Genomic DNA, 23,361 nt, shown 5'->3' on the forward strand with positions numbered 1-23,361 from the left:
GCCTCTCTGCCTACTTGTGACCTGTCTATGAAATAAATAAATAAAATTCTTTAAAGCGGAAGGCACCTGAAACCTGTTTACACCGATGGTGACCAAAAGACCTTTCGCCAATTCTGTAATACTAATTGTAAGATCATTTTAGGAACGACTGGGTGGCTCAGTTGGTTAAGTGGCTGCCTTTTGCTCAGGTCATGATCCCAGGGTCCTGGGTCCCGCTTTGGGCTGCTTTGCAGGGAGCCTGCTATTCCCCCTGCTTGTATGTGCATGTGCTCGCTCGCTCTCTGGCAAATAATCATTTTAATCTGAGTTACTGAATTCTTTTTTTTTTCTTAAATCTCTCTAGTGAGACCTCACTTATTCTGGGGCGCTGTCCCTGTGCCTCAGTTTGCACGCGATGCCCTCTGGGCACCCTCGGCCCCTCACTTCCCTCTATCACAGCCCTTCCTGGGCTTGTCTGTCTCCTTCCCTGACACACGGGTCAGAGCGTGGACACTGGCCATATGGTTATTAAGAAGCTCCAAATCTTAGTATTGCTGCTTGTAATAAAAATGGGGAGCCTGTCATCTAACAGGATGCCTTTCGAGTGGGAGAGGGGATGAACACTTAGGAGCCCAGCTAGCATGGAGGCTTTGTACAGCCGTGAGGGTCAGGCTGCCTCACTCCCAGGAGGGGCCCCCAGCCTCACGGTGTGGTTCTGTCTCCTAGGTCGGGAACTACAAGCGGACCGTGAAGCGGATTGATGATGGCCACCGCCTGTGCAGCGACCTCATGAACTGCCTGCACGAGCGGGCGCGCATCGAGAAGGCCTACGCACAGCAGCTCACAGAGTGGGCGCGGCGCTGGCGGCAGCTCGTGGAGAAAGGTAGGGAGGCTGCCACCCGGGATATCTCTGCCCAGGAGCTCTGCACAGACCTCACAGGATCAGGGCAGGGCTGCGTCTATAGCTCTGGGGGCTGTGAGTCACATGGGGGAGTGGCAGGGTGCCGTCATCCAGCAGCACAGGCTGCGGGCTTTCTTTCTCCTTCTCTGTGGCATGGGGCCCCTCTGCAGACAGCTCCAGGGTCTCCCGTGGCAGCCCTTGTCACCCGTGGGACATGCTACTACCCTTCCCGGTCTAACTCAGAACAGCTCCTTCAGGACCCAGTTTTGAGTAAAGTGGTTGTCACATCAGAGGCCTTGCTGTTCCACACCGTGGGGTCCAACACGGAGAGTGGTTTATCTGTAAGCCGGGCTGTGTAGCCCATCAGGTAAGGATAGATGGTGACACCCAGCAGGCTTTCTCATTCTAAATCGTGACAGGGATAACTAGAGGTGTTGTGTGGTACAGGTTTCGCCCCCACTCCCTCCTTAGCAAAACACTCAGAAGATTCTGGAGCTTAGTAACAGAGTGCTGCTGTGGGTCTAGATTGTGCTCAGAACGCACTTCCGAGCAGTAGGCCAGGAGCTTGATGGATTATGGGGTTTTCTGAGACAGAAGCCGGATAGTGGGACTTTCTCAGGGTGTGCTGTGGGCCAGGCCCTTCCACCATGATGGCTCACCTCGGAAGATGGGGAACCGTCTGGCTGAATGGTCGTAGAGGGGCAGGGCCCCAGGCACCTGTAGCTGGGTCTGGACCGGCTGCTCGTCTTTCCCCTGTTGCTGAAACAAGTCATCCGTGGGGCCTGCCATGGTGCCTTGGTTCAGGGTAGGTGTCAGGGAGTGAAGTGGCCATGCACAGGTGAGAAGTAGCCAGGGGAGGGCCAGCTCCTTCAGTAAGCCGTAACTGTTGCTGTTTGATTTCTACCTGTTAGGACCCAGCTGCCAGCTCGGTCCCTTGCATTTATTCAGAACTTGAGGTTCACAGAACACCCGTGCCCCCTTACCTTGTGGATCCCGCCACTGTGTTGCAGACCAAGGCAGGAGAGGGAGCTGCTCATTTTATAGACACAGGGGATTTGAAGTTCAGAAGGGCTCACCTTCCACCGTTGTCTCCCCCAATGCCTCTCTGTGTCATTCCCCAGCTCGAACAGTGACTGTCCCCTGGGGGAGCCTGGAGGGCAGGACCTGGGTCTCCCCGTTTTCATCCTCAGATGCTCTCATGGCCTCTTCATCCGTCTCTCTCTGCCCTGCCACCCCACGCCTCAACAAAATGACAGGCCAGATCGGGAGCTTCCTTCCTGAGCATAGTGTTTGCGGTGACCACTGTCTAGAGATTTCCATCTGGCCAGAGCAGGTTCCTGCCTCCAACTCTCCTTCCTCTCCCCAAGACAGAGTTTCCATTCTGCAGAGGAGACAGTCCCGTCTGACAGGCAGCTCTTGCCCTCTGCTCTGAGCCAGGCTCTGTTTCCCTGGGTGGGTGAATGGGAGAGGAGCCGAGGAGTCCTCCGCGGGGCAGGGGGAGGTGGGCTGCCAGAGCACCTGAGCGGGGAGAGCTCTGCCCACTTCAGAGGCCCCTCCTTCTCCAGCCAGCCTTGAGCAAAATCAAACTTCCAAGATGCAGAAACAAGTTTTTAAAAAGCTTAGTGACTTTTAAAAAAGGAAATGTGTGTAATTCCCGAATTGTCGTAACAGAAGAATGGCTGAGTGGGTCCAGCGTCAGTTCCTTATTCTTTCTTCATCCCAGACTGAAAAAGGAACAGCCACTGAGCGCAAACTACCTGAGAGAACCAAAAGGAAACCTCCCGGCCCCCGCAGCCAGGCTGCTGGCCCAGAATCCAGTCCTCCCCTCCTAGAGAGGTTAACGGACAGGATCCCCATCGGGGCCTGTCTGGGAGCCCCGGTGCCCAGTAACCACCAGCTTCTCTCTTGTGCCAGGGCCCCAGTATGGGACGCTGGAGAAAGCCTGGACAGCGGTCATGTCCGAGGCGGAGAAGGTGAGCGAGCTGCACTTGGAGGTGAAGGCCTCTTTGATGAACGAGGACTTCGAGAAGATCAAGAACTGGCAGAAGGAGGCCTTTCACAAGCAGATGATGGGAGGCTTCAAGGAGACCAAAGAAGCCGAGGACGGCTTTCGGAAGGCGCAGAAGCCCTGGGCCAAGAAGCTGAAAGAGGTGCCTCCCTCCTGCGGCCGCTCCCTGCCCAGCCTGACTCTGGGCTTCGTGGCGAGACCCTCTGAGTGCTTTCGGCCCAGGATGCTAACAGCGGTAGAGATGAGGCCACCCCGCGGGCCAAGTAGCCCATCGTAGCTAGTATTAACCCGAGCTCAACACACAAAAGTGCCTTTGGGGTAGTAGAAAGGGTTAATTTAAAATTTGTCTTTCTTTTATATATGTTTTTCTTTGAAATTTGCAAATAATACCGTTACAGGTTTTTCTAAAAGTAGCAACCAAAGCCACAGAGTCTCCTCCAGCCCTGGCTAGCTGGAGGCTCTCCTACACGCGCCCCGGCCCACAAGTGCACCCCTCCCCGCCACCCCACCACCCTGCCCAGCCCCATTCCTCGGGGCCGACTTGCTGCTTCCTCATGCCTCCACTCTCTGGCTTTTCTCAGGGGCTGCCCCACCTTCCTCCCCCTCAGAAACCTCCTCCTCAGAATAACCCAGAACAGACCTCTCTTTGAGTTGTAATGACAGGCTTTCCTTCTTTTTTCCGTGTCTTGGCTTTTGCCACGTCTCTTTTCTCTTGCTTCTTGTCCGTGGCCTCATTTGTAACAACTGCCCTCACCCCCTCATGAGACTATGGGTACAAAACTCATCTTTCCTCTCTAGAATGAGCCCCGTGACTTTGGCTCAAGGAAGGAAGCATGTGTGAAATAAAGATACGGCTGCTGTGTGCGCACGCGCGTGTGTGTCGTGTTCTCCCCGTATGAGATAGCCGTGGAGCCGGTGGCCTATAATTCTGCCTCCCAGCTCTATCCCTCCTGATAGCTCTGGAATTTTGGGACGTTCTTCACATGTGCTGTTCCAGCTGCCTGGCCTGCCCTTCCCGCAGATAGCCGCACCTCCTGCACTTTCTTGCTCTGTGTCATCTTGGCTGGCGCTCTCCAGCTGCTCCGGATGCACTTGACCCGCCCCGCCCTAGCACGGCACCCCACCTCTCTTCCCTGTTTCCTCTTCTCCTTGGCGCTCCTCACCCTCTTGTTCACTCTGCTCTTCAGCTAGCTTTGTAGCTGCCTCCCTGGCCAGACAGAGAGCTCCCCGAAAGCCAGCGTCTTCGGCGCTGCGCCCCTAGTGCCTAGAACAGTGCCCGGGCCGAAGCAGGCGCTCCGGCGTGTCTGTTGGACGAGCTCCTCCCTGTAACTCTGTTGTAACCACCCGGCACGTGCAGCTTTGTGCCTGCTCCCCACCTCCTCTGGGGGGGCCAGCAGAGTCTGAAACCCCTGGTCGGGATTTTGAACTTGCAGACAGTGACACTCAGGAGCTCTTTCTCGCTGTAGGTAGAAGCAGCAAAGAAGGCCTACCACGCAGCGTGCAAAGAGGAGAAGTTGGCCACATCACGAGAAACCAACAGCAAAGCAGACCCGTCCCTCAATCCCGAGCAGCTTAAGAAGTTGCAAGACAAAGTAGAAAAGTGCAAGCAAGACGTTCTGAAGGTAAACAGGCCCGTCTTTCCCCATGTCGAATGCACATGCCTCGCCTGGCCGCCTCTCTGGCCACGGTGAGCCTTCGTCGCCGCTTGATGGGTGGGGAGGTGGCATGCCAGTGAGACCTGCTCATCCCCTCGCCCTTCTGCGATGGGCACCTCACCTTACCACAGCCCCCTGCGCCCTCCGCAGGACAGGGGCAGAACTGAGGGCCAGGCAAGCTGGGGAGCGGACGAAGCCTCTGCTCAGGGAAGGGTGGCGGGGTGGCCAGGCAGCTGCGGGAGAAGTGGCAGGAAGTGGCCTGTGCAGGACAAGGAGGTGTGGGCTCAGCAGCGGGGAGCTGACATGTGGGCTGGCACAGTGGGTTGTGATGACCGAATCGCCAGCAGTCTTGTGAGGCAAGTGAAGTAAGGAGCTTAGGACACTGCTAACAAGAAGCCACTGAAAGAAGGTTCCAGAGCCCAGACAAGGCAGAGGTTTGGAGGAGGAGCATAGCTTAGATGGATTGCCCTGGTGGTGAATGGAGGGAGCCCCCCTGAAGGGGTGGTAGAGTGCCCAGGAGGCCCAGCACTCTGTGGCCAGGGGAGCTTGGCGGGGCGCGGGTAACAGGCAGGTTTCCCCAGCAGCCCCGGCAGTGGAGGCCTCAGAGAGGTGTGGGTAGAGGCTGTGGGCGCTCAGCCGAGAGACCTGAACGGTCGCCACGGGCGGCAGGCCCAGTGCAGTACCCGGATGCCCCTCTCCCCCTTCTGGGCGGTGGGGAGGTTCCGTGCTGCCATGGATTAGAGAGAGCCCGTGGGAAGATGGTGGAAGCCGTTGGGCTCCACGGATGCAGGTAGTGATCCTGCCTGGAAGGCCTGAGGCACGGAGTGCAGACACTAGACAGAGTCGTAGAATTTCCAGTTCCCAGGGAGTGAGAGCTGACAGGAGCCAGGCCCAGGCCGCCGCCTCTGCTGTGTGGGGAGGGGTGCGGGGCTGGGGGCCGCTGCTCTCAGCCTCCCTCCTGCAGCCATGCTGAGGGAGGAGATGCCACCGGCATTTGGAGAGAAAGAGGCAGCCAAGCTGAGAAGGCCTGCATCCCGGGAATCGGGTGTGAGGCCGAGAAGGGAAACAGGAACGCCGAGCTGCTCTGTTCACACCCCCACCGAGCCCAGAGAGTTAGGAGGTGGCATCTCTGTTGTGTGACGGGGGCAACTAAGTCCAGAGAGGCTCAATCTTGTGCCGCCTGGTAGTGTGAGTGGGGGAGGACCTGTACCCTCTGTCACCGCTCCATCACTGGCACAGTGACGAAGGGCGGTTGTGGGGAAAGTCTTCGGCAGATGACCAAGCAGCAGAGTCCGTTGAGGCACTGCCCCCACTCCCCGCACCGGCTCTGGGCCAGGAGGGTGGGGTTCGGAGCCGCCAGCTGCCTCCACCGAGGGGCCAGGTGAGGAGTCTGGGCTACATGCTAGAAGGGGAGGGCACCCGGGCTCAAGGCACAGAAGGCTGGGGCTGCTGAGGATTACCTTTGCCAGGTGTCTAGGGCGGTGCCTGGAGGAGAGACGTGGCATCTTTGCTTCCTGGGTGTGGGGGGAGGGAGGTAGACACAGACCTTTCGTGTTTCACGGTCACTCACAACAGAGTCCACCAGCTTGATCTGGGGTCCAAGGTCAGACGTAAGGCTGGATGTCAGGCCACTTTGTAGAGGTTTCCCTTCTGACTCTGTGGTCCGGCCAGTGACCTCGGGGCATGATGGTCCTTGTAGCCGGAGAGCTGGCCCGGACAGGAGGGCAACCTCATCCCTCACCCCCCTTCCTGACGCAGTTTCTCAAAACCAGCACCGAGTGACTGGTACACCCTTCTGTGTCTCTGACTGGTCCGGTGGTGACTGCACCTTGCAGTATCCCTCAGAAAGGAACTTCTCAGGTTCAATGCTAACTGCCCCAGTCCACAGAAGGGCTAAGGCTGCCTTTCATTTCATTCCATGGATGTTTACTAGGAACTTGCTCTGTTCTCTGTGCTTGGAATTCCCCAGTAGTGACGACCCTGTTCTGCATCTGGCTTTGCTAGGGCAGAGCTGTTTGTGACACTGGGGAGCATCTGGTTGCCACTGGGCACTGCAGGGGCTCCGGGGAGACTGCTGTGTGCCGTTGAGGTATCCCAGAGAAGGGGATGCTCTCTGCTGCTCTGATGGTTCGCCAGGAGCTGGGTGTTTCGGCCACAGCTGCATGTCCTGAGGCCCCTGAGCTCGGGACCTCACACCGGGCCTCGCACAGATAGACCCGGGGCGGCTGATGGTGATGTTGAGTCATCAGAGCAGTGAGTGGCCCTCTGGGAATGTCCAAATTCTGGAAATGATAACCTTTTCCTGGGGTCACAGAGGACCAGGCCCAGCCAGGAGGCTCAGAAGCAGAACAAGGAACGGCATATAAGGGAGCGCCGGGGAGGGGGGCTCCAGGGAGGGGGTGGAGCCTGTTAGGGAAGTCTCTGAGAAGAGGGTTCTCGAACATCGGTGGCTGGTGGGGGGTGGGGAGCTTTCCAGGGCAGCAGTCACAGAGGGTGTCCGGGAGGGGAGCAGTGTAGACAGTAGATTTGGGGTCTTGAGAGGGCAGAGCTGCTCCAGACGTGGCGGGGCTGGGGTCCTGAGACATGGCCTTGGTCATGAAGGCAGGAGGCTCAGCCCAACCTCAGTAGTCCACACAGTCGTCAGGGCCAGAAAAGTGAGGTTTCTGGGTGGTCCCCCCATTTCTCAGGGTCTCCACAGGGGAAGAGCTTACAGTAAACTTGGCCCCAGCCCTGCCATCCCTCACTTTGCCCCAGAAGGCCCCTGGAGTCCTACCCTGTTTCCTTTCTGGTAACAAACTTCTACTTGAGGGCAGTCTCAGACTGAATGGTTGTGTAGGGGCTGCAGCGAGCCAGAGGACAGGGAGACAAGGACTTTTTCAATGCCTCCTTCACGCAGCTTGGTGCCCTTTGTGGGTCACTTAAATATCAGGTCATTTAAATATCAGAACGCTGTGGAGTACGGCATGGTGGGGTTGGCTCCAGGCCACGCAAGAAAGTGAGTCAAATGAATGCTTTTGGTTGCCCAGTGCATATAAAAGCTGTGTTCACGCTATAGTGTAATTTATGAAGTGTGCAATTATGTTACATCTAAAAACAATGGATACACTTTCATTAAAAAATACTTTATTGCTGTGGTGCCTGGGTGGCTCAGTAGGTTAAGCCTCTGCCTTCAGCTCAGGTCACGATCCCAGGGTCCTGGGATCGGGCCCTGCATCAGACTCTCTGCTCGGCAGGGAGCCTACTTCCCCTTCTCTCCCTGCCTGCCTCTCTGCCTACTTGTGATCTCTGTCAAATAAATAAAATCTTTTAAAAAATACTTATTGCTAAAAACTGCTAACCATCATTTGAGATCTCAGTGAGTCCTAATCACTGATCACAGATCACCATGACAAATGCAGTAATAGGGATGAACAAAGGAATTACCAAAATGTGGCCAGAGACATGAGCGAGCAAGAGCTGTTGGAGAAATGGCACCGGAAGACGTGCTCCATGTGGGGTCGCCACAGACCTTCAGTCCGCAAAACACACAATACTATGGAGAGCCACAAAACGAGGTTTGCCTCCACCTCATCTTCAATGGAGGGAAGTGAGGCTCTAAGAAACACAGGGTCCAGAATGCACCTCCAGGTCTGTCTGGCACTCAGAGCCTGTGATCTTGCCCAGAGGAATCTGCTGCGTCACCACTGCTGTGGGCAAGGTCCGAGGCACGAGGCAGACTTAGTAGAGCCCTTGCCCAGGGAGAGAAGACACGGATGGATGCCGTGGGCACAAATCAGCGGGGCAGTGGTGCCCGAGAGCATGCGCCCTGGGCTTCAGAGTGACCGTCCCTTCCCCAGCATCTGCCTGTTCGGGCCTGATACTAAGCTGAGAGGCCTGGCAGATGCCAGGAGTGTGGTTTGCCATTCAGAAATGGAGGGGCTGGGACTTGAACTTGAATTTGAAAGTGGAGTCTGTCAGATTCCAGAGTTTGTGCTTTTTGTGCTTTGGAATCTGTGGAGGCCTGAGAAGCTTTCCCCAAGGGTGAGCTCAGTGGTGGAGGTGGCATCCGAGATGAGCCTGGCCATGTGGGGTGGGGGGGTGTCTTTCTGAGTATTTTCCCAGCCCAGATTGGGTGGGGGTACCCTGTGGGAGTAGAGGTAGAGTGTGAATCTTCTGGGCTGGGACCTGAGGAAGTAGATCCTTGGATTCTGGTCACAGCTCCTCCGCCTGCTTCTGAAGTCACTCAGAGTGTCTGCTTTAGTACTGTCACCTGATCAGTGAGCCTAGATGCTGATGAATTCAGAAGCGGCAGAAAGGACCAGCGACAGGTGAGGATGAGGGTACAGAGCCTGGCTCACTTTGTCTCCGTCAGAGGGAAGCAGGGTGCATGGCAGTGAACCTTGTCCTGTTGGCGCGGATTCTCTTGCAGACCAGAGAGAAGTATGAGAAGTCCCTGAAGGAGCTCGACCAGGGCACACCGCAGTACATGGAGAACATGGAGCAGGTGTTTGAGCAGTGCCAGCAGTTTGAGGAGAAGCGTCTGCGCTTTTTCCGGGAAGTTCTGCTGGAGGTCCAGAAGCACCTAGACCTGTCAAACGTGGCCAGGTAAGTTTCCATTACCATGAGGTCAGTGGAAAGTTGCTTTTGAGTCAAGGTCAGTCATTGCTCTCCAGACTCGGGATGGCACTGATGATCTCTCTGGGGGCACCTGGGTGGCTCAGTCAGTTAAGCGTCTGACTCCTGATTTCAGCTCAGGTCATGATCTCAGGGTCATGAGATCAAGCCCCATGCTGGGCTCTGAGCTCAGTGGGAAGTCCGCTTGGGATTCTCTCTCTCTCCTTCTGACCCCCTACTTCAAATAAATTAATTAATTAAAGTTAAATTAATTTTTTAAAAAAGAGAGCAAAGAGCTTTTCTCCCTAGTTAAGTCCTCCTGCCCAGGGACGGACCTGGTGTTGAGCCTGTCTGCAGCTGCCTGGTCAGCCTGTGCCAGGCAACCCAACGCTGGGGACAGCTGACTCCTGGCCTGAGCTGGGCGGCCTCGGGCTACACAGTAGGTGGGCCGTGCACTGCCGGCTGCGGGCACAGCACTCGAGGGCCGAGTAGGAAGGGAGGCCTGCAGCCTGGACAGCCACAGCCGGCGTATTGGAAATCACGCCAGGAGCATTTCTGGTTTCCTGGGCTGCTCTGCCCTGCCCTCAGGACTGTCTTACTCTGAAGGCCTTCCCGAGACCCCTCATTCTAGAGCAGCTGGCTGCCCAGCACAGCTCAGGCCCTCAGGGACTCCGCTCAGATCATGACATGGAGGCCGGGGTATTTCTTCTGCATTTGCCTTGCCTTTGATTCCACGATGCCTTCTTCGGGGCAGAGGTCTGGGCTAACCGTGGATGTGGACTTGAGTCATTCATATTGTAGAGCCCTGTAGGAACGACTCACAAGCTAAGGCTTGTCGTTTGTAGGAGATTACATTCCTTTGTCTCCTGCACAATATGTGGAAAGGAGCGATTACTCTCCAGCCACTCTGCCAAGAGTTAATTAATGCTTATGACAGTCTATAAAGTGGGTAGCATTATTCCCCGTCTTACCGATAGGGAAACTGAGGCCGGTTGTGGTGCTTTGACTTGCCTTAGGGCTGCATGGCTGGCTGGGGTGGGGCAGGCTGTGCCCATGATGTATATGTGCGTCCTTGTCTGGCCTCTGTGGCCTCACCGAGTCCTCGAAGCCTGCCCGGGGAGTAGATGGCAGAAGTGTCCTAGGCTGTCCTAACAAAGTACCAGAAATCTGCAGCTTGTGGCGACAACAGTTCATTCTCCCTCAGTTTGGAGGGTAGGAAGTGTGAAATGAAGGTTTTGGCAGGGCCGAGCTCTCTCTGAGGCTCTTGGCGGGGATCACTGCAGCTGTCATTCCGTCTGCTGTCAGTTCTTGGCTTGTGGACATGTCACCCCCACCACGCGGCCATCTTCCTGTGTGTCTTCACCTGCCCTTCCCTCTGTGTGTGTCTGTGTGTCTCCATTTCTCCTTTCTTCTAAAAAGGTGCCCATAGATTAGGGCCTCATTTTAACCTAATTACTTCTGTAAAGACCCTGTTTCCAAATAAAATCACATTCTGAGGTACTGGGAGTCAGGACTTTAACATCTTATGTGAGGACACACTTCAACTTATACCAGATGGCGCTGTGCTCACTTAATGAGGAGGAAACAGAGACCGGGGAGGGAGGCGGCTTGTCTGCCACCCAGATGAGAAGGGAAACACACATGGGCCCCGCAGGCCTGCCTGCTCCTGTCCTCCGCGGCGCACTTGCTGAGCCAGTGAGCCGGTGGGAGCTGGTGGGCGCTGCCACTCCGGGTGGCCAGAGCGTGGGCAGCCTTCACGTAGAGCGTTTGCACATCTGAGTGTAAACCTTCCAGCTTTTTTTGAGCGGATGAGGGGGCACTTTCCTGACATTCGATCCTGGACCTGCTGAAATGGAGCCACAGGGATTGGTGCCCTGTGGCCGAGGTGCTGGCACGCTCTGCGTTATCTGACACAGGGCACTGCTCTGCCACCTGGTTGGACGTAAAGCCAGTCTGTGGGAAGCCAAAGCTGTGTCTCCCTCATGCACTGAGGCCACGGAACCCTCCAGCTGAGCCGGGCGGAGCGTCCTGGCCCATGCTGTAAAGCTGACTTATGCGCTGGAGCCCACGCTCCTGCTGTGGCCAGGCTCGGGGCTGGGACGAGCAGTGCCATCCCCACCTTCTAAGAGAGTCACGCATCCTCTATCTGATTCAGCTATAAGAGCATTTACCGCGACCTGGAGCAGAGCATCAAAGCCGCCGACGCGGTGGAGGACCTGCGGTGGTTCAGAGCCAACCACGGTCCGGGCATGTCCATGAACTGGCCGCAGTTTGAGGTAAGAGGAGGCTTGCCCGTGACCCCTGGGCCCGCAGGATTGAGACATATTTTGTCTTTATCCTTCCAACTCGGTGTTGGCCTCTGCCCTGTTAACGAGGCACCCTTTCAGCACAGCTGCTCCCGAATCCAGGTCCGTGTTGGGAGTCCCGGGGGCACCCCTGGAGAGCCTTTGGAGTCTCAGCGAAGACCCAGTTATGTGCTTTCTCGCTAAGAACTTCGGTGGTCGCTTGCTGGCCGTCTGGCATTTTCCCCTCGGCCGTGAGCTCCAGGAGCCCCCGGGTTCCCTGCCACACCCTGCGGGTGGCTGCGAAGGGAGCTGCCAATGTGCGCTCCAGGCCTGGTGGGCCTCAGGTCCGGGATGGGGAGTGGGGAGGTGGGGAGAGGGTTATGTGCAGCTCTTCTTACCCTCACACTGAGGGGCTTTCCTGGTTTCAGGCAGCACATTCAGCTAATTTTGGCTCAGGATTAACTTTTCCTGATTTCATGGATCCAAGCCTTCCAGTATCTTACCAGGCAAAATGGGAGGGCCTGGGACCTTGGGTCTCTTCTAGCCGTAGGCCTGGCTCACCAGGTCCCTGCTCCTCATCTCACCCCCACCAAGTGCTGCCACCCCACTCTGTGAGGGCAGGGGTTCTCCCCACCGTGTGGTAAAGCAGGGGTCAGGAAAGGCTTGGCCGCTGCCTTCCAAGGATGATGCCTTGCGTGGGGGCCAAGGGGCTTGCCTAGCCTTGGTGGCCACCAGAGCACAGGCTGACTCATGGCTGGTCTCACCTCTTGGCAGCTGTGGGACGCTGAGCAAGTCATCCGTTTTGTTTTGTTTTTTTTCTTTAAAGATTTTATTTATTTATTTGACAGAGAGAGATCATAAGTAGGCAGAGAGGCAGGCAGAGAGAGGGAGGAGGAAGCAGGCTCCCTGATGAGCAGAGAGCCCGATGCGGGACTCGATCCCAGGACCCTGAGATCATGACCTGAGCCGAAGGCAGCGGCTTAACCCACTGAGCCACCCAGGCGCCCCAAGTCATCCGTTTCTGTGTGTAAAATGGGGACGACTGCAGCACCGTCTCCTCTGGCCGCTGGGGGTCTGTGCTGCCCATCGGCCCCATCTTACTCTGCAGTTGTGTCTGTCTTCACACATGTGCCCCTGCCTTCTGGAGCCTCTCTGTAGAAAACTGCTCCAATGGCAGTGTAGGTCCCTGTGGCTGAGCACACCCCCTGCTCTGTCGTTAGGACATCTGCTCCCAACAGGAGGCCAAGAGTGGACTGTGCCCCTTCCACGGAGGCACCGGGACAAAATAGAGGCCAGGGCCCTCCCAAGTGGAAGTGGCTCTAGAGGGGAAAGCACAGAGCCTACCCCACCCCTGGCAATGGTGCCCTGGAAGAAGGGAGGGGGTGTGTCTGCGCAGAGCAGGATTTTACCCTGCAGGGGTGAGTACTGCTCTGGAGGGCCTCAGGAAGCCACCTGAGAAACCATCCCCCCCACCCCAGGCCCTTAGTGTTGTCCACCAATACCCAGAGTCTGGATTAGTCTGTCTATGGACTGAACAGCCTATTTCACTGGGATGGGCGTCCTGGGCAGCCCATTGTGGTGGCCTTTCTCTCGTGGATCCTGCAGGCTGGGAAGGAGCACCCACATGCGGTCTGTGGTTATGAATCTTAGAGGATTATGCTTGACTTTCTCTAATACGATTATTTGTTTTTATTTTCCATGCCGCAGGATGAAGTAAGTTCCTATTTTTTGGCTAATGTATAATCCCAAACCTCCTGCAGTGTGTGTCTGGCCTGCATAGGTCTGCGGGTGGTGGGGGGCGGGCGGTCCATAGCTGGGTTCTGACAACGCAGACCAGCGACAGAACTGTGGCCTCCGTGCTGCCCTGCTGTCCCTTGTCCATGCTAACAGCTGGCCCCTCCTTCCCCAGCCAGCCAGGGGCATGTCACATGGGCTCTGGGGAACCACCTAGGCAGGACAGATTATATTCACATGGTCACTGAGTCAACTTTTGACAGATGAGAAGATAATAGATAGGGACCAGGGTCTGGAGTCAGGCGCCCAGGTCTGCCACCAACTCTGTGTGGGCAAGTCACTTTTTCTTTCTCGGCCTCAGTTTTCTTGTCTCAAAAGTTGGCAGGTTAGACTTGATGTTTCTAAGGTGGCTTTAACCTGGGCCAAGCTGTGGACTCAGTCACACCAAGGGTTAATTCAGTTAAGGTTGTTTGGTGATGGGTGGGGTCGGGAGAGCATTGCTAACCTGGTGCCCACACACACCTTCCTGGGAGATGATGTCATAGCCTCTTCCTTCTTTGACTCACTTCTAGTGTTTCTCAGCGCAGTCCGTGAAAGCTGTTTACCTGCTGGGAAACTGGCGAGCCTTTGGGGAGGTCAGCGCTTTGCTGTGCTCTGTTAGTCCTGCAGCCTGTGCTGCCAGTGAGGACGCTGATCCCTGCAGACCTGTGTGGTGGGCTGGCTTCTGTGCCCCCCCCCCAAACATGTGACACCAGACCCCCCGTGGTGCGGTCCCCATGGCGCAGGCTTGCTCAGGCCCTGCAGCCAGCTCTCCTGCACTGCTGGGAGCCAGAGCCAGTGTTGGGCAAGATGGGAACTAGCTCCTGTCTACTTTGAAAGGCTCAAGGAAAGCTGGCGAGGCCTCTGGTGACCCCTGCTGGCCAGAGGTGGCTGGAGGCTTAGCGCCTGGACGCCAGGCAGGATGGGGAAGTTCCTGGACGTCTGAGTGCTGGCTGGTCAGACTCTCCTTCTGGAGACGGGGCCTCTGTAGGCTGGAGTTTGCCCTTGTGGCAGTGAGCAGGGAGTAGCCGGAGGGTACCGGGAACCTGAGGTCGGCTGGGGAACAACCGAGGTCATGGGGCTCCATTCTATGAATTGTGCAAGGCAGGCCTCTGGGCATTGGGCTGGTGCGTTTCACACTAATGTGGCCTCAAACAAATGAACTTCCGCATTACTTTCCCTCGGTGCCTGCTGCCCAGGAGTGGTCCGCAGATCTGAATCGAACTCTCAGCCGGAGAGAAAAGAAGAAGGCTGCTGATGGCGTCACCCTGACGGGCATCAACCAGACGGGCGACCAGGCTTTGCAGAACAAGCCTAGCAGGTAGGCGCTGGGGCAGCCTCCTTTCCCCGGGATAGGTTCCCCGGGGTCCTCTGTGTGGGCCAGAAGCTCCCAGCCTGGGCACCTGGGAAACTCCCCTGTGAGGCCTTGCAGGAACCCCACAGGTATCTTTCCAGATGCTCCTTGGGCATCCAGACTCCACTGGGCAGTGACCCGAAAATCATCAGCTCATCTGATGCTAGAGCTGTGGAAAGATCCAGAGAAGCAAACCTTTGTCACAAATGTGCTTCGGGCCCCAAATGAGGGCAAAAGGTGATGTCAGATACTGACCATTGTGTGTCCCCAGTGGTGCACAGCAACAGGCAGAGGTCACGGTCGATGCCGTCCTTTGGGCGAGTTCAGGTATCCTGGCCGGGTTTGTACTTCCTAGTCCTGTACACAGGTGCCTGATTTAGGGGTGGGGGGGAGCAGTGCAAGAGATCATTGTCAAATGTCCCCCCCATTTCAAGTCACCTCTTGATGAGAGTGTGGGTTATTTTATTTCTGACTTATTTGCTGAAACCAAGTTTGGGTAGCAAAGTGGCACTGAGGTCATTAGAACCTCCTGAAAGTGTGTGCTAGATGAGGCCTGCCCCCAGGCCGCCAAGTCCCAGCAGATAGGTGTTACTATCCTCTGCAGAGCTGAGGCTGCTGGCTGCCTCTCCCTGGAAGTCACTTGGGCCCCATGCCACAAGTAATAATACAGTCATGGTTGCCTTTTCCTAGGAGTGTCAGCACAGGTTCTGGAGGCCTTTCTGGAGTCCTGAGCACTGAAACCCCTTCCTGGGCTCCCTGACCAGATATGGCCAGTTGTCTCCATCTGGGCAGGTGGGCTTGGTGAAGTGACCAGAGCAGTAATCACTGTCCCAGGGGTGAGGCTAGCACCTGTGTGACTGGGTCAGGGCTGGGGAGACACCACCCCAGGGCTCGGGGTAGAGGGTCTAAGAGAGTCTAGGGAGGCCAGGGCTGCTGAACAAACTCGGCTTCCTAGCACCAGGCTCCTCCCTCCCCCAGCCCCAACCGAAGGACACAGGTGCCAGGGGGAGGAGGGCCTATCGGTCTTAAACATGCGGCTCAGGCATAGGCGGTAGGCAGGCTTGGGTCTGGTGCCCCTCGCCAGGCCTAAAGCCACGAGGCATTTGTTGGCCACTTGAGGTCAGTTGGCATTTGAGGCGTTTCCCCTCCTTTCCTCTCCCCTTCCCCCCAGCTCTGTGTGAGCCGTCCATGCAGCAGTCTTGAGTGCCAGCTGTTTACAGGCCTGACGCGGAGGCCCTGCCTTGCAGCTGAATCCATAGTGCGGTGCCAGGTCTCGTAGGGGCCCGTCTTATTTCCTTACTGTCTAGTTCCACACCTAGCACCTACGGTCACTGCATCCTGGCTGTCAGCCCTCAGCCTGGGCCTGGGTCAGATTTCTCTCCGGCCCGTGCCCTCTGGGCCTGGCACACAGTAGGTAGCTGAGACGGTTACACAGATGGAGCATGAAGGGGGTTCTTCTGTCTTATAAAAGGCTGTTCAGCAGGCTTTGGTGCTGATTTTGGAAGCTCTGGCCCCAGAGGAAGCAGGGAGGAGGCCATCGGAGCCTCTGGAGTCAGGAGGAGGGGAATGCTGTGCTGTGGGGTCCGGGAGTGCTCCAGGAGCCTCCCTCCTGCTCTCAGCCTGGCACCTGGTCTCTGAGCCCCACAGGCCGGCTACCAGCTCATAGCATCAGGAATGGGGGCCAGGTGGGGAGGACAGTGAGGGGAAGCCACCAGCCAAGACAGACATCACTAGTGCTCCAGCGGCTCCCTGTCTGCACCCCAGGGCTCCTGGTCAGGTTGGACTGTATCCAGAGGCAAGAGGGGAAATGGACATGTTCTCTCAGACGTTTTAAGTGTGTTTAACCACCAAGATATCAGTGTTTTCGTTGAAACAGTCTTTCTGCTCAAACAACGTAGCCTCCTTTCCTGCAAGGAGCTGATCTGTCCCTTCAGATGCTGGCCCTGTGATCCTGCCGCTGGGAGCGCCCAGGACCCTGCCGAGCTGGGGTCCCCTGAAAGCTGTCTCTCTCCCCTTAGTGATCTTAGTGTCCCGAGCAATCCCGCACGGTCCGCGCAGTCACTGTCCAGCTACAACCCTTTCGAGGATGAGGACGACACGGGGAGCACCGTCAGTGAGAAGGAGGACATTAAGGCCAAAAAGTTGGTGAACAAACATTTCCCTCCGGTTTCCACCTCGCCCGCTCTCTGTCTCTCCACTCTCTCTGTCCAGGCTCTAGCCCCCTTGGCACTCAGAGCAATGCATGAGGCCTGCAGGAGGTGGCCCGGCTGCCAGCTGGTTGGACAGTCTCTGGCTTCTCGATTTCTCAGGGCGGGGTGGCACCCATTAACAATCTGTGGTTGCTTTTTCTCTGTCCTCCGTTAACCCTCGCCAAGGCCTTGGCACACCACCGCAGGAAGACGGGTGTGCTGGGTGGCCCTGCGGGGAGCCCGACTGCGCTGTGATGCTGAGGGGCAGTGCTCCTGCGGAAGGAGGCCCCCGCCCAGCCCCAGGGCTGCCGGCTCCAGGCAGGGCCTCGTGCCTCCGCCAGCCCTGTGCTCAGGGTTCCCCCGGGGCAACCCTTTCTTGCAGCGTTAGCAGCTATGAGAAGACCCAGAGCTACCCCACAGACTGGTCAGATGATGAATCTAACAACCCGTTCTCGTCCACGGATGCCAACGGGGACTCAAACCCGTTTGACGAGGATGCCACCTCGGGGACAGAAGTGCGGGTCCGGGCCCTCTATGACTATGAGGGGCAGGAGCATGACGAGCTGAGCTTCAAGGCGGGTAGGTGGGCTCACTGGCTGGCACCTGACACAGTTTTTCAACCTGCTGGGGCAGGGAGGGGGTCTGGCTTTTTTTTTTTCTTTTTTAAGTCTGGAAAATTCCTGCTAGTTCCATTTGTGGGTTTTCCTCCCACATTTCAAAAGCAGCAGATGCTCACTGCCAAACCTTAGAAGGCTTGAGGTGCCCTGGTGCTTTTGCCCAACAGGGCACTGGGGCAGGAGCCACTGATCGGGGGCACCAACAGGGTTTCCTAGGCGCTCTCCGGAAGCAGCCAGCTGTGTGGGTCCCGAAGGGAAGGCTTTCTCCAGAGACCCCCGGTTGGCAGAGGAGCCCTTGGCGAGCCATCTTGCCTGGACCCCAGAATAGCACTCGATGTTCCCCTGGGCCACTCGGAGCCTCATCTCAGGGCCGTGCCTTTTGAACTTCCTCCCTGCGGCCACGTTGTCCACATTCTACCAGTAGCACCCCTTTGTTGCCAGTACCCGAAACTTCTGTTTTACAGAACAGTCTGGATCCAGATTATGGGAGCTCTGTGCACACGGATCTCCTAGGCTTTGTCTTTTTTTTTTTTTTTTTTTAAGTGCTGGTTGTAGGGGGCCTGGGTGGCTCAGTGGCTCAGTGTGTTAAAGCCTCTGCCTCGGCTCAGGTCACGATCCCAGGGTCCTGGGATCGAGCCCAACATCAGGCTCTCAGGGAGCCTGCTTCCTTCTCTCTCTGCCTGCTTCTCTGCCTGCTTATGATCTCTGTCAAATAAATAAATAAAAATCTTAAATGCGGGTTGCAACTTGCCAAAATGGGTTTCAAGCCTCAGTTCGAAAGCAGTTAGAGGCTGTTAGAGGAGGCTCGAGAGAGCCAAGTTCTTCCCTTCTGCCTTGCCCCTTCCCGAAGCCACCCCAGACCCACCATCCAGCCTTCAAAGCGGGAGGCTGGGCCAGAACTCAACCAGCACAGGCTGAAGTGTGCTTCTCCACTCGGGCTGCACCTCTGGGACAGACCCCACGTCTGTGGGGCGGAGAGCTCTGTCTGTGCTCGTGGGCCCCTTTGGTCTGTGCTCAGCAGGCTGGGCAGCTGGCCTGACACTCAAGCCCCTGGTCACCGGGTACCCCTGGCAGGTTATAGAAGGTTTTTATGCATGTCTTATGTAGCTGCACACACTTTGTCCAGTTTTCTGATCTCTGTGGGTCATTTGCCCCCCTACTTTGTTGATTTATTCATTGTAACTTCTAAGTCTTTCTCTGTCTCACCTGTTGGATTAGTGGACATCAATGTTTCCTTCTGCTCTGAGCGAATTGTTAAAAGCAGACTGAACTAAAAGCGGTATTTCAAATCACCGGTTCACGCTTTTACGGCCAGAAAGCTTCCCTCCTCACTGTGCCTGTTTTGTGCGTTACCTTCACTGCAGTGTTCACCCCGGCCAGCTCTGCTTTCCTCTGTCTGTAGTGCGCTCCGGTGCCCTCCACTCCTCTAGGTCTTAGGCACCTGCGGAGCCTTTCCCTGGGGCCCTTCCCAGCCCGTGTGAGCATCACAGAGCTGGTCCCGCTGTGTAGCTGCGAGTCTGGCTGTGTGCAGGGGTGGGATAGAGAAACACCAGTGGTCCAGGGGCCCACAGGGGCCAGGAAGGACAGGAGAATATGAAGCTTTACTTCTCTCTCTCTCTCTCTCTCTCTCTCTCTCTTTTTTTTTTTTTTTAAGATTTTGTTTATTTGAAAGAGAGAGCGTAAACAGGGAAAGCAGCAGAGGGAGATCCCAGGGCCCTGGGATGGTGACCTAAGCTGAAGGCAGATGCTTAACCAACTGAGCCACCCAGGCGCCCCTGAGCCTTACCCCTCTTGGCGCTCACTTCGGCCCCCTGTGTTCACTGCTGTTGTTGCTGAGTTAGATTTGCGTGGGACCTGGTGCTGCCAGAGTTGCCCAGCGGCTGCAGGCAAAGCCATCCCTCACAGGGGCCTGCCTGCAGCTGCCCGATGCCTGCTGGGCACTGCCTGGCTCCGTCCCTGCTCTAACACTGAGTCCTCCTGGTCTGCAGGGGAGGAAAGCAGGCCCCGGGGGCAGGGCATTTCGCTCATGAACAGCAGCCCTGGATATCATGCCACAAGCATCTTCATCACTCTGCCACACAAAATAGAGCCAGGGAAGTAGCTAAACAGGGCATAATTGCCTGGGGAAGAAATTGCAACTTAGCCTGCAAAGGGAACCAAACTGCCCCTGAGAAATACAAAGCTTGAAGCTGAACGAAAGGCTCCAGCTGTCCCGGGGCTGAGTCTCCTGCCCACTCCCTGCTCCCAAGAAGGTCTGAGCTGTGGGGTTCCCACAGGCGGTCCCGGGCAGAGCCCTGGGTGGCGCCTCGCCTGACCCTGGCCCCGGACTGCTCTGTCCGCTCCGAATGAGAGATGCTGGACCCACACCTGCCACCACCATGGCCCTGACCACACCTTTGGTCTCCACGCCCCCATCTGTGTCCTTGAAGGACCAGCACTCCATCTGTCCCCCCACATCCGGGTTCCTCCTCCACGACCCGGGCCCAGCCTGAAGTAGGGGGTCCTTCATGTGTGAACAGATGAGATGAATCAAACACAGTAACACACAGAGCCATGGGGAGATTCCAGAACTATGCCCACGGCTTCTGTCTCACAGCATTGAGAGAGCTTGATTTCTTTCCAAGGATAAATGCCCTGAGCCAGGGGCTGAAGCTGAAGTGACAGGTCCCTGCTTCTCCCACAGCCTCCTCTGGACAGGGGTTAACTGAACCCACCGGGTCAGGGCAGCAAGTGCCGGAGCGAGATCTCAGATCAAGCTGGCTGAGCCTGGGCAGGAGGAGAACAGCAGGAGAGGGCGGTGACGGGGGTGGCATGGGCGCTCTGAAGGCATTTCTCTGAGCTGGCCTGGAACAGTCGGGAAGCACAGGGCCTGTGGCATTGAGTTCTGCAGTCTCTGCGGGAGTGCTTGCTTTAGGGTCCCTGTGTGCGGTGGCGGTCTCGGGACTTCTCAGGGGATCGTATGGCTGCTGAAGGAGTGACTTAAAATGCAGCTTAATAGGGAAATAACCAGGTCTGACCCAAGAGAATGCCTTCCCCTCCCGCCCAACTTAGATCCTCTGAGGGCCGGGGGAGGGGGCTAAGCCCTAGGGCGCTCTGACTGGGTGGCGGGGGGTCCGTGGGTCACCCGCCTGTTCACCAGGACTGCTTCGTTCTTGTCTTGAAGGGGACGAGCTGACCAAGATAGAGGACGAGGATGAACAGGGCTGGTGCAAGGGACGCTTGGACAACGGGCAAGTCGGCCTGTACCCAGCCAATTACGTCGAGGCGATCCAGTGACAGGCCCGCCGGCTGGCTGGCGGAGAGTGGAGGCAGAGGTCGCAGGAGCAGCGGCACTCAGGCAGCAGCTGGCTCTGTGAGCGTCCGCTCCTCTTCCTGCATCACTGTCGGCTTCATGGTGTCTCTCAGAGACAGACGGGCTGGTTGCTTCACCGGGGGGACCCGGCACCTTTCCGCACGCAGCGCAGATGGAGAGGTCTGAGCGCCGGAAGACAGTACAACAGACTCGCCCTGTCCCCCTCTCCCGCTCACTGTGCGCGTTGGCTTATCATGGACCTGTCTGTTCTTGACTTGTCTCTCCTCTGCTCTGAGTCCATGGTGGGTCCCACTGATTCTTGTTCCTTTGATTCCTTCCTCGGACGCGTCCCGTCTCCTGCACCTTCAATGAACAAGCTTCCATGCCATTTTCTGAGTGAAGACGTTGAGGTTTTTAATTTAAAGGCTGTGTACAGTTACACTTTTTTATGTACCTGCTCTTCCATTCACTCACACTTAAATTATGGCACAGATTGATAGCCGCCAGGGTTGAGGACAGCTCTCCCCGCGCCACGCTGGGGCCGGCGGCCGGAGCTGCAGCTCCCTGAGCCCCGCCGTGCGTGGGGCCCGAGATCGCGGTGGGAGGTGGGAGCACCTTCGGCGGGTTTCTGTTGTGAATGCCCAGCGCATTTGGGGCGTCTGCCATGATTTCCGGAAATAACCTTACGTAGTACTCCCAAGTGTCCCCATATTTAAAAAGTATTTTCATTCTATTTGTGTTTAAAACTTTATTCTTGCAAATTAACAGTTTTATCGGTGATTTGGAAGGTTACACGGTAAAAGACTAACTTCTCGAGCACGGGCGTCTGTGGATTAGATGCTTTCTGTGAGACTGCCGTGCCTTGGTGTGTATCTGTATATATTATTTGATATTCAGAGACTCTAAAGAGTTCGTCTACTGTTTCAATGAGATCTAACGGCTTTTGACAGTGGGTTTCATTTGTAAACTGCTTGAAGACTGTGACATTCAGGCACAGGCCTGGCTGGTCGGCTGGGCCTCCTCTGAGCTCCGGGCCTGGGCCTCTCTGGAGTGGAGACAGCTGTGGGGCCACCTTCTAACCAGCCTTAGTCCTTTCCGTAGCAGAACACTGTAGAACGTCCCATGTCTTTCCAGCAGCTGCAGACTCCAGCCCTCCCCATTCCTCGCCAGCACACGGAAGCTGGGTCTCACCCCAAGCAGCGGGGTCCCTTTGAATGGCCTTAGTCATCGGGAGCGCGCCGGCAGGGGGCGCTGTGCCGCAATCCCAGGGCGGTGGGGGGGGGGGGGGGGGGTGTGGAGGCAGGAAAACCTCTGTTTTGTGTAACTCAGACATCGGTGAGGTGGCCGCCGCCATCACAAGCTGTGCATTTTCTCAGTGTTTCCAGTGAGCTTGATGTCTTGCTTGGAAAGTGGATGCGCATCTGTGTTTGTCATGAAAACTTACCAGCAGAAATCCTCATTCCTTTGCTACAGATTTACCAAAAATTGTCAAGTCTTTTCAGTTAGGAGTTTCTTCAAATGTATAGTATTTTAGAAAAAAAAAAAATCAATAAACAGTTGATCTGGTGAGTGTGACTGTCCCAGAGCCGTGCGTCCCTCACGCTCCCGTCAGCTGGTGGCCCTGTCTTTGTTGGCATCTTCCAGCTCTGGAGCTGGTGAGATCCCGGGCACGTGACTGCCCCCCCCAAGGGCTCTGTGCCCTGCCCGTCCAGAGCTTGGGGACTTGAGGCACCTAAGCCCTTCGAGACTCCCCTCTCCCCAAAACCTGCTCCTCTGTGGCCTGGGCTTCCCCAGTGTAGACGGCAGCCAGCCCGGTGCCTCTCCCTCCCTGAGGCCGAACAGCAGGACCCATCACCTGGGCTTCTTTGAACACATTCCCTGAGCGCCTGCTGGGCCCTGGGCCCTGTGCTCTGCTCACACAGTGTCTGCAGTAGCGTGCCGGGGGGCTCAGCCGGTTGTCTGCCTTCGGCTGGGGTCAGGATCCCGGGGTCCTGGGTCATGGAGCAGTGCCAGGCTCCCCGCTCAGCAGGGAGTCCACTTGTCCCTCTCCCTCTGCCCCTCCCCCAGCTTGTGCTCTCCATCCCTCCCTCCTTCCCTGTCCCTCTCACTTGAATAAAATCTTTAAATAAATAAATAAAGCCTGCCCATCTCCGGACATCCTGTGTGTGGGCTGAGCTCCGTGTTCCATTTGACAGAGGACACAGACGCTCCAAGAGCCGCACTTCCTCCAAGGTGTCCCTGCTGGTCTGTGGCACTAAAGTGTATCCTGTGGGATCTGCGCCCTCGCTGGGGTGACAGGAGTTGAAAGAAGGCCAGGGCAAGGCCTGAGAGAGTTGTGAGGCCTGTCGCAGCCCGACACGCCGCACCCAGTAAGACTCGTCCGGAAAGGTGCCCCTCCGGTCAGCGGGCCCTCAGAGGAGCAAGGCAGGCCGCTGCCGGCGCCCCGCTGCTTGCCTGGCTCAGGAATGGCAGAGAAGGATCTGATGGGTGATGGGGCCCCTACTCTCCACTTAGGAGGACTTGGAGCCCATCGGAGCTGCCTCCGCCGGGCCCAGGTTGCCACAGACCCCAGGTAGGACAGGGCGGAAGGGAGGCGTCAGAGCGGGCTCCCAGCCCCCACAGCGGGACCTGGGCCGGCCAGTCGCGGGTGCTTGGTGCTTCACGTACTGCCATGACCGCTGTGGGGGAGGCTGGCGTCACCCCGCTTTGCCGAAG

At 56.8% G+C, this 23,361-nt stretch overlaps 1 protein-coding gene across 9 annotated transcripts in view; it reads left to right on the forward strand.

Annotated features, from left to right (window-relative positions):
- PACSIN2 (protein kinase C and casein kinase substrate in neurons 2) overlaps nt 1-22,215 on the forward strand; it is a 134,189-nt gene extending 111,974 nt beyond the window's left edge. For 8 of the 9 annotated variants that reach the window (XM_059401852.1, XM_059401851.1, XM_059401849.1 and 5 more), the window contains 9 exons: nt 706-862; nt 2,795-3,030; nt 4,355-4,510; nt 8,952-9,127; nt 11,292-11,412; nt 14,394-14,515; nt 16,567-16,689; nt 17,120-17,316; nt 20,518-22,215. In XM_059401852.1, the coding sequence (XP_059257835.1) occupies nt 706-862; nt 2,795-3,030; nt 4,355-4,510; nt 8,952-9,127; nt 11,292-11,412; nt 14,394-14,515; nt 16,567-16,689; nt 17,120-17,316; nt 20,518-20,630 (1,401 nt within the window). In that variant the 3' untranslated portion in view covers nt 20,631-22,215. The remainder of the gene's footprint in view (nt 1-705; nt 863-2,794; nt 3,031-4,354; nt 4,511-8,951; nt 9,128-11,291; nt 11,413-14,393; nt 14,516-16,566; nt 16,690-17,119; nt 17,317-20,517) is intronic. The other variant, XM_059401853.1, reaches the window with a different exon arrangement.
- The last annotated feature ends 1,146 nt before the right edge of the window (nt 22,216-23,361 follow it).

This window comes from Mustela nigripes, chromosome 6 (assembly GCF_022355385.1).
Source record: "Mustela nigripes isolate SB6536 chromosome 6, MUSNIG.SB6536, whole genome shotgun sequence".
NCBI classification, from domain to species: domain Eukaryota; kingdom Metazoa; phylum Chordata; class Mammalia; order Carnivora; family Mustelidae; genus Mustela; species Mustela nigripes.